A 10,249-nucleotide genomic window follows, 5' to 3' on the forward strand; every position below is an offset into this window, starting at 1 on the left:
CTTACCCTAAATCTAACCATAACCCTTACCCTAATTCTGACTGTAACCCTAACAGTAACCCTAATGGCACATTAGGCAAATAACTGCCAACAACGGTGTGTTGTGCAGGCCGTTGTGTGTTGTTAGTGGACCCATTCAAGGCAGATCCAAGAGTATATGTACATCCCATTGGTCTTAGTTGCATTGTAGAGTAAACCAAAATAGACAACTGAGCCTGAAATCAATCTTTGATGCCCCAGTCTACAGAACCACAAGCCCCGCCTACATCAGGGCAAACTGCCCTCGACTTGATACAGGAATAGTTTCATGAGTATTACTTATTGATTTTAATTTGTGTCTTCAAATTAATAAAATAAAATTAATCAGACAATAAATATTGCATTCATTCAATGTTTATCCTGCAAAGCAGTGGGGTGAACTAATTAGAGAACAACAAAGTTTTAAGGTAAGCGGGTCCTAGACCCCCCCACCCCCCATTGGAAAGGGTCTGGAGCATGGTCTGGAGCCGCTGCCACTGGACCCGAGGGTTGGGTCACTCTGGGTCCTGCCCCTTTCAGGGGTGGGCCCTAACGGAGAAATAGCTCCTCATTCTGAATGGACAGGATACTTTACACTTTTTCTTGCACGTTGAGGCTGTTTCACAAATTGAGCTGAGAATACCCTCTTCAACTTCTACTTCGCGATCAATCCCAGGTAAACCAAACGACTGGAGGGGCTTATACATGATTCACCGCACAGTGTACGGCTAACAAAACAGTGTAGTCTGCTTTCAGTTCATTGCTACTATGTCAAAGGTTATGTGTTGTGGTAACTCATGTTAAAGTCATAGGTCGTTTTTTGACACTTGCATCGTACATATACATTTACCTCAACCATAAAATGGAACCTATAGCCTACCACCCGCGGGGTTTCTAGTATCAAACACGAAACCCCATCCACCACCTTGCAGCCTCGAAAACGCATCCCTGCGGAGCAACTTTCAACCCTCGGGGAGTAGAATCTCTCTAAAAGGCTCTTGGTAGAATGTAACACCAGATCAACATTGTGTCAAGGCTAGCGAGCCATGAGCTGATCTATAGGCCTACATTGCGTGAAAAGTAGCCAAACATTGAGCAGAAGATACGGGGCGTTTCTGTGTATATGCTACGTAATCAACGTCCAAAACTACGCTTCCTGTAAAATAGGAAGGCAGGCACTGACAGAAGCGGAGCTCAGGGCTTTGTGTCATGCGTGTTCCCCCCCAGGATGTCTCGTGAACAGCTGGCAGTAGAGCGGGCGAGGAGAGCCTTCTCAACCGGCAGGTCCAAACCGCTGGCGTACCGCATCCGTCAACTCAACAACCTTCGGCGGTTCCTCGTCGAGAGACAATCAGAGATCGCAGAAGCGGCCAAAAAAGATCTCAATAGGGTAGGGGAAGTTTCGCTCTACTCCAGTTGTCAATATGCAAAACAAAGCCACCCAAATATGGATGTGTCATTTCATGTCAAGCAGGACTAATAACACGAATTCCTTGTCACAGAGTGAAGTGGGAATCCAGCTCTTTGAAACGTTGGGCTTGGAATCAGAGATCCAACTGGTGATAAAGAACCTCAAAAAATGGGCTGCTCCCCGGGCGGTGGAGAAGAACCTGGTGACTCTGTCCGATACGCTGTACATCCAGCCCGAGCCACTGGGGGTCGTGCTGGTGATTGGAGCGTGGAACTACCCCTGGGCGGTCACCCTGTTCCCCCTGATAGGCGCCATCGCCGCAGGTACTGTGTGTGTGTGTGTGTGTGTGTGTGTGTGTGTGTGTGTGTGTGTGTGTGTGTGTGTGTGTGTGTGTGTGTGTGTGTGTGTGTGTGTGTGTGTGTGTGTGTGTGTGTGTGTGTGTGTGTCCCTTTAAACATCACCATATATTGCATCATTCTCCTCCACGCACCTGAGGGCCAAAGGCTATTCTGCATGAACTTTATACGCACTATTGCAATTAAACGACTCACGCAGACACAGGTGTGTGTGAGTCTAGTGTATGTTGGTTTGGATTGGTGATTCTTGTCAATGTGCGTGTGTGTTTTCAGCCTCTCCTATCAGTGACTTGGTGTTCAAAGGTCAAAGTAACTTTCTTAACACTGGGCGAGTTGGTGAGAGAGTCGGGGAACTGGCTTTGGGCTAATCGTACCTCTGCCATTCTTGCATAATTAATTAATTTATTTATATGCGCAAAGGCCGCCTTGTAGCCAAACACCTCTCAGTTATCCAGTCTTTGTTACATAAACCAGCGACAGGGTGTTAGCATTAGACTAATAGAATTGAACAAGCATGTTGCTCAATGCAATGCATACCTGGTATATTATGCTACACTAATGACACCAAGAATACCAGATATAGGCCCTAACAATATGAGTTAGAAGCAGATAGTATTGTTAATGTATTGAGGGGAGAACCCTGGTCTGGAAACACAGTAGCTCGTTCCTTCTAGTGAATTAGGGAATAGTATACAATTGCATGGTCTGGAAACGGTTGTGAGATGTTCATATATTTAATATTGTATTAAAAATGTGTTTGTGTGTGTGCAGGTAATGCAGCTGTGGTGAAACCCTCTGAGGTGTGTGTTCACACCTCTAAGGTCATGGAGGAACTACTTAACGCCTACCTCGACAAGGTACTGGTCTCCGTCTCATCGCTGTCTCCATGACCCTCAGTCTTTCATTGCTTTTTCAATGGATTCATTTGAAGGGATTCATTGTGGCCACCCCATAATAACCCCGTCCAGCCAACACTTGAATACGGCCCATGTTCGTATGGATATAATTGTACGTCGTGTCTTGCCCTCCTTGCCACGGGGCCCCTGGGTGTGGCCCTAGCTTAGGGGCCCCTGACAGAATCTGACCGTCTGCAGGTCAACTTGAATTGGCTAAGTGTATAAAAGACGATCCAGATGTTTTCCCCTCGCGTCCCGCATACAGCAAACAATGGGGCCACCTGACTCTTAGTGCCAACATTTATAGTCCCTGTGTCTGCATGTCCTCGTGTCCGTCACACGGGGGCAGCTGATGAAAGGAGTAGAGACCCCAGTAGCAGTAAGGCCCTGCTCCCCGTGTCCAGGAGCTGTACCCGGTGGTGACGGGCGGCGTCCAGGAGACCCAGGAGCTGCTGAAGCAGCGCTTCGACCACATCGTCTACACCGGCAACTCCATGGTGGGTCGCATCGTCATGGAGGCTGCGGCCAAACACCTGACCCCCGTCACCCTGGAGCTGGGGGGCAAGAGCCCCTGCTACATCGACAAGGACTGTGACATCCCTTTGGCCTGCAGGTCAGCACACTCGCCCGCCTCCCCTTCCTTCATTCCTCCATCCTTCCTTCTGGCACCTCTCCAGGAGATGACCTACTTTGTGTCTCTTTCCTTCCTACTTTGTTGCAGACTACCTTTCCTTTCTTTCTTTCTTTCTTTCTTTCTTTCTTTCTTTCTTTCTTTCTTTCTTTCTTTCTTTCTTTCTTTCTTTCCTTTCATTGCTCCATTCCTTACTTCCTTTGTTGCCCTCTTCCTTCCTTTGTTGCTTCCTCACTTCCTTCTTTCATTCCTTCCTTGTTCCCTTATTCCTCCCTCTTTTTCCCCTTTCTTCTCTTCTGTCGTTCAGTTATTTCCGACCCTTCCGAAGTATGAACCGGTGTTTTGGACCATAGAGCTTGTCATGACCGCTCCCCTGGTCTGCAGGCGCGTGACCTGGGGGAAGTTCACCAACTGTGGCCAGACGTGCATCGCTCCGGACTACGTGCTGTGTGAGGCCAGCATCCAGGACCGCGTCATCGACGAGATGAAGAAATGCATCAAGGTAGAGAGGAGGCGTGTACAGTCTGTCGGGGCCTGCTGCTCCTCACCAAGTGTGTTCTGTGGGCCTCGTAACCTTAACGCTCACTTAGATTCTCCAAATGATAGAATGTATACTATGTTCTCTGTGGGTGATCCGCAGAGCTCCCTGCCTCCACACGTCTTGTGAACACAGCAGCCGGGGAATGGTTGGAGTGTGAGTGGTTCAAGCCGGCCCGATACTAATGGGACATTGATTTCCCTGCTCTTAGGAGTTCTACACGGACGACCCTAAGAGCTTCCTGGACTATGGACGCATCATCAACGAGCGCCACTTCAGGAGGATCCTGGCCATGACGGAGGACAGCACGGTTGCTGTGGGAGGAGAGAGCGACCACACTGAGTGCTACATAGGTACTCCTGTGGGACTACCACATAGAGCCTGATGGGTAGACCTCAGACCACACCGAGTGCTACATAGGTACTCCTGTGGGACTACCACATAGAGCCTGATGGGTAGACCTCAGACCACACTGAGTGCTACATAGGTACTTGTGTGGGACTACCACATAGAGCCTGATGGGTAGACCTCAGACCACACCGAGTGCTACATAGGTACTCCTGTGGGACTACAACCAAACCCATCCAACCGACTCTCACATCATTGTACAACACGCCACGGTCCGAACGTCCTCCCTGGGCGGAGGTCCTCACAGGGTGGAGGTCCTCACAGGGTGGAGGTCCTCACAGGGTGGAGGTCCTCTCTGGGTGGAGGTCCTCTCTGGGTGGAGGTCCTCTCTGGGTGGAGGTCCTCTCTGGGTGGAGGTCCTCTCTGGGTGGAGGTTCTCTTTGGGTGGAGGTTCTCACAGGATGGAGGTCCTCACTGGGTGGAGGTCCTCACTGGGTGGAGGTCCTCTCTGGGTGGAGGTCCTCTCTGGGTGGAGGTCCTCCCTGGGTGGAGATTCTGGAGTTGTAAAGAGAGAGAGCACGAGATGAAGATTTGGAAACTAAACAACGTAAAAAAAAACAACTCCCTCCCTCCCTCCCTGTGTACTCCAACATTGAGAACAGCAAGGGGGATTCCCTGAACCAATCAGGGAAAAGATGAATTAGCAGGGAGCGCTGGATCCAAATTGTCCGCTACAGAGTGCAGAGTGCACACAGTGTGCACAAAGTTCACCCACTGATGGCTCACCAAGGTATCACAACAGATATCACTCAAATGAGATATCTTACCTAGATCCACTGTAGCTGTTGGGTAGCTGTGGGTCCAGGCTTTAGACCTCCTGGGTCTAGATCCACTGTAGCTGTGGGTCCAGGCTTTAGACCTCCTGGGTCTAGATCCACTGTAGCTGTGGGTCCAGGCTTTAGACCTCCTGGGTCTAGATCCACTGTAGCTGTTGGGTAGCTGTGGGTCCAGGCCTTAAGGATACAGTGTCATTTGTATCGTAAGAAGGATTTCCTACAGTTCCAGTTGCCTTTATCCCAGATTACGTTTTTTTTCAATATTTTATTCAACAGTATTATACAATAAGTTATTCAGAGTCTGTTCATTTGCTTGTGATCATAGCAAAGTGCTTGAAACCAAAATGCAGTTGTTTTGATGTTTTAAGATTTTTATATCAAGTGCATATCCAAGGTTGCTCCGTGTTGACCACCCGGACGTAATGCAGGAGAGTGGAGCTCAGAGGAAACGGGGTCAAATGTACAAAGTCATGCCAAGACTTGCCAAAACCAGTCTTGCAAATATTTATTTTAGGGATGATCATGACCGTTGGTTTACCACTGTCAAAGGTGGTCTAAGGCTGCAACCCACCTTAACAGTTCACTAGCGTTGACCTGTTCACTAGCATTGAGCTGTTCACTAGCGTTGACCTGTTCACTGACGTTGACATGATCACTGACGTTGACCTATTCACTAGCGTTGACGTATTCAGTAGCGTTGGCCGGTTCCTTAGCGTTGGCCGGTTCCCTAGTGTTGACCTGTTCCCCAACATTGACCTGTTCCCAAACGTTGACCTGTTCCCCTATCCCAAACATTGGATGCATCAGGATTTAGGCCTGGAAATCGATCTTCCAATGTCATATCATGTAATATGTAGTAATGACCAAAGGTTCGACATTTTGTCATAAAAATCTGTATTCAAAGTCAACTGTTGTTGATGTTTCAGCCCCGACCATTCTGCGGGACGTGAAGGCTGGGTCAAAGGTCATGCAGGAAGAGATCTTCGGTCCGCTGCTCCCGATCGTGCCGGTGAGCGGACTGGAAGGGGCCATCGACTTTATCAACCAAGGAGAGAAATCCCTCGTGATCTACGTATTCTCCACCGACAAGAAGGTAACACACGCAAATGTACAGGCAAACGCACTCTCTCATGGAATCGAGAACAGCACTGTACATTTGATCCCATGGAAAGTCTTTTTATGTGCAAAAAACAAACCATTCTTTCAACAAAGTGCCTTTTGTTTGCATTGACACCAAAATATTATCTTTTTGAAAGAAATCACGCAAACGACATGCATGGAGTTTGGAACTGCAGTTGACAAATTTGATGTACATTATCTTTTATGGTGACAGTAGATTTATAACATTCCATAGTGCAAAGTACATTTCTAAATTCTGCGTCGAACAAAGTGCACACTTTGGTACTATTGTGTGCACACATCATCCCCACCTTCACGTCAACACAAACCGCAGGGATGACGGGGCTCTCTCTCCCCAGCTGATCAATCGACTGATCGAGGAGACGTCTAGTGGAGCAGTTTTGGCCAACGACTGTCTGGTGCACTACTCAGTCAGTTCCCTGCCTTTCGGTGGAGTAGGTGAGTACGGCTGTCATGCTACGGGAACACCCCCCCCGCCATCCTATGTTGCACGCTACTGGGAAAGCCCTTGGTTATGGGGTCCAGTTTCAAACCACGCAGCTCTGCATCGCTGGCGGGATGAATTCATGCAGTAAACAAAAATACAAATAATGTGTAGTAACGCATAAAGGTGGCTTCCTCGTGAATCTGGTCACTCAGAAGTGACCAGACCCTTTCCCTAACCCTTTTTTAACAACCTATAAAAACCATTACATGCTAACAAAACAAACTAAAGAATGTGATGCCAGCTAGTAGTTAGTATTATGGAAACACAAAAGAATGTTAACAGGTAGAGTTCTCTAATGATGATACAGTTGTTGTCACTGGACAAGAATGACCCCAAGTCCTCAGACCAATCAATACCCAACACACTCAACCCGCTCCGGTCTCCCGCCCTCCACAGGGAACAGCGGCATGGGCTGCTACCACGGCAAGTTCAGCTTCGACCAGCTCAGCCACCTGCGGAGCTGCATGGTCCGGCCGCTGAAGAACGAGGGGATGAACAGCATGCGCTACCCCCCCCACACCCTCGGCAAGCTGGGCTGGGCGCGCTTCTTCCTGGTCCAGGCCCCCGACCTGGCCCTGATGGGCCGCGTGGGAGCTCTGGCGGTGCTGGTGGCCGTGGCCGGCTTCCTGATCAATGTGAGTACCCTCACCCCCCCCCACCCTGTACCCCAGGTTTGGGACGCGCCCCCCAACAAACGGAGCTGACCTGGCTTCCTATACAGACGCCCTCCCGTGAACATCGCTGCAGCGATGCTTTCGTGTGTGCACTGATGCTGCTGTGCAGTTTGTGCAGACTAATTGTGCGTTGGAAAAAAACAATCGGTGCATATATCAGACCTTTGTTCATTTGGTTTTCTGTACTTCCAAAAATGGTCTTTCGCACAAAAATAGGTTGGAGGTGGACTGATGCAGCATCATGTCACCTATCCACTGTTGGCTGATCCACTTCCATTACATTCAGGATTAAATATCACATGTATGAGTTTTCAGCCTAAATGCTGGCCTCTTGTATTTTATTTATGGTATGTTACTAAATAGTAGCCTCACAGGGGAATATATTTCGCAGTCTATTAATGTGTTTTCTGTTGTCCAAAGTAAATAGGCCTACTATGATTATTTCTTGTTATATATTTGCGTAGCATTAGTCTATTGTATAGAAACATGTATTATCAGGACAAAATTATAATTAAATGATCAACACAGAACAGGAAGTATGTATTTCATTCGATTCCTATTCAATGAAAAGGTGAACCGTCTGTCGGCTTCTAGAGCAGAGTTAAATCAGTATTGGTCTAAAACAAAATTGGTCTAAAGCAGTATTGGTCTAAAAGAAAATTGGTCTAAAGCAGTATTAGTTTAAAACGGTTTTGGTATAAAGCAGTATTGGTATAAAACGGTTTTGGTCTAAAGCAGTATTGGTATAAAGTAGTATTGGTATAAAGCAGTATTGGTATAAAGCAGTAATGGTATGAAGCAGTATTGGTATAAAGCAGTAATGGTATGAAGCAGTATTGGTCTAAAGCAGTATTGGTATAAAGCAGTAATGGTATGAAGCAGTATTGGTATAAAGCAGTAATGGTATGAAGCAGTATTGGTATAAAGCAGTATTGGTATAAAGTAGTATTGGTATAAAGTAGTATTGGTATAAAGCAGTATTGGTATAAAGTAGTAATGGTCTAAAGCAGTATTGGTATAAAGCAGTATTGGTATAAAGTAGTATTGGTATAAAGTAGTATTGGTATAAAGCAGTAATGGTCTAAAGCAGTATTGGTATAAAGCAGTATTGGTCTAAAGCAGTATTGGTCTAAAGCAGTATTGGTCTAAAGCAGTAATGGTCTAAAGCAGTATTGGTATAAAGCAGTATTGGTATAAAGCAGTAATGTTCTAAAGCAGTAATGGTATAAAGCAGTATTGGTATAAAGCAGTAATGGTCTAAAGCAGTAATGGTCTAAAGCAGTATTGGTCTAAAGCAGTATTGGTCTAAAGCAGTAATGGTATAAAGCAGTATTGGTATAAAGCAGTAATGGTCTAAAGCAGTATTGGTCTAAAGCAGTATTGGTCTAAAGCAGTAATGGTCTAAAGCAGTATTGGTATAAAGCAGTATTGGTATAAAGCAGTAATGGTCTAAAGCAGCTCACTGTAGTAAAGGCTTTAACCAGGGCTTGCTCTCTGTGATGAAGCCTGCAGCTTCTTTCCAACTTCTAATCCCAACACCGTGGACCTGACACCGCCAATCGGATGAACGCTAGGAGGAAGTCGATGGACAAACCCCTCTCAGCGTGTGGGACTATTTAGCTATTTGGGAGCAGGCTGTTTCCGGCAGGCTGTTTTATGAAACCCAAGTGTTCATTCGGAAAGTAACTCGGCTGATTCTTGAAATGTTTGGGTTTAGCAAAACAAAATGACAAATGTACGAGACGTAGCTCCATATCCAGCCTCATCTCTTCAGTGGTTGTCGAATGTACAGGCGAGCTGTACCCAGAATGCCGTTCGGTAGTCAACAGTTAATAGGGTCCCCTCCCCTCCTACACAGAACAGTGGGGACTTCTTACGGTAGGGTTCTTCCTCAATATTTTGCACTTCCACTGCACTGGGAAACAGCTGAATGGTGATCGAGAAAACCGCAGGGCCGACACGCATGTGTGTGTGTGTGTGTGGACAATAATGGTGCATGTTTATCTCCTGCTTCCCCAGGCCTATTTGCTGTGAGGAGAAACTGACTCGTCTTCAAGAGGATCTGGAGAAGGTTTCAGCGAAGTGACCATGAAGGTTTCAGCTACATGACCTTGATATACGGGAGAACTGTTTGATTTTTTTTTTTTTTTGAAGACAAACAATTTGTTGATTGTCTTCAATCAACAAATTAAAATTTGCTTTCTCATTGCAATGGTATGATGGAGCTTTGCATTCATATAATCATCTCTGAAGGATCAGATAGCCCAATCGCTATTTCAGTAGTACTTTCATTTAATGTTGACATTGGCAGAAACATACCGCTGGCCAGGGTCATAAAGATTGTTTTAATCCAACCTGTAATTGAAGGTCTAGCAACTAGAATGCTATTTTTCAGCATGTAAATGATTTTTTAAATATCCATATGCAATTATATAGTATCAGTAAGAGTGTAATGGATTCTTAAAGTAGTGTATGTATGGGTGTTAAGAGTGTAATGGATTCTTAAAGTAGTGTATGTATGGATTTTAAGAGTATAATGGATTCTTAAAGTAGTGTATGTATGGATTTTAAGAGTATAATGGATTCTTAAAGTAGTGTATGTATGGGTGTTTAATTTATGCTTCTTAAAATATTTGAGTGTCTACACAGATTTTTCTGTCAGAATGAAAGTTAATCCTATACCATCCAGGCATGGTAAATAAATGGTCCAGTAACCTTTCAATAATGAAACCGTCATTACAAAATCCATTTATAACGTGTATTCTAATAAATATTGAGGAACTTGTATCGTGTAATTTATTTGACTCTGGACCACAGAGAAGGTACTTTCCATTTCAACAGTTACATACTATTGATACACAAACTGTTCTTAACTGGTTCATACTTTTGATAGACAAACTGTTCTTAACTGGTTC

General features: G+C 45.8%; 1 protein-coding gene across 2 annotated transcripts; it reads left to right on the top strand.

Moving 5' to 3' along the window:
* The first annotated feature begins 1,197 nt into the window (after nucleotides 1-1,197).
* LOC132460847 (aldehyde dehydrogenase family 3 member A2-like) lies at nucleotides 1,198-10,119 on the top strand. Of its 2 annotated transcripts, XR_009526455.1 has the most exons (11): nucleotides 1,198-1,407; nucleotides 1,520-1,751; nucleotides 2,556-2,641; nucleotides 3,085-3,293; nucleotides 3,696-3,813; nucleotides 4,061-4,202; nucleotides 5,960-6,126; nucleotides 6,512-6,611; nucleotides 7,057-7,295; nucleotides 9,354-9,464; nucleotides 9,497-10,119. XR_009526455.1 is itself a non-coding variant. In XM_060055777.1 (10 exons), exons 1-10 carry the CDS (start codon nucleotides 1,246-1,248, stop codon nucleotides 9,366-9,368), a joined length of 1,470 nt encoding a protein of 489 aa, XP_059911760.1. In that variant the 5' UTR covers nucleotides 1,198-1,245; the 3' UTR covers nucleotides 9,369-10,119. The 2 variants fall into 2 exon arrangements, 1 of the variants encoding a protein (XP_059911760.1); XM_060055777.1 differs by having other exon boundaries at nucleotides 9,354-10,119.
* The last annotated feature ends 130 nt before the right edge of the window (nucleotides 10,120-10,249 follow it).

This window comes from Gadus macrocephalus, chromosome 7 (assembly GCF_031168955.1).
Source record: "Gadus macrocephalus chromosome 7, ASM3116895v1".
NCBI lineage: Eukaryota > Metazoa > Chordata > Actinopteri > Gadiformes > Gadidae > Gadus > Gadus macrocephalus.

Bases quoted from the DNA above. Each gene is read 5' to 3' on its own strand.
- LOC132460847 (XM_060055777.1), top strand. From the start codon at position 1,246: ATGTCTCGTGAACAGCTGGCAGTAGAGCGGGCGAGGAGAGCCTTCTCA. The intron at 3,294-3,695 runs GTCAGCACACTC...CCTGGTCTGCAG, and splicing joins GACATCCCTTTGGCCTGCAG to GCGCGTGACCTGGGGGAAGT. The intron at 6,127-6,511 runs GTAACACACGCA...CTCTCTCCCCAG, and splicing joins TATTCTCCACCGACAAGAAG to CTGATCAATCGACTGATCGA.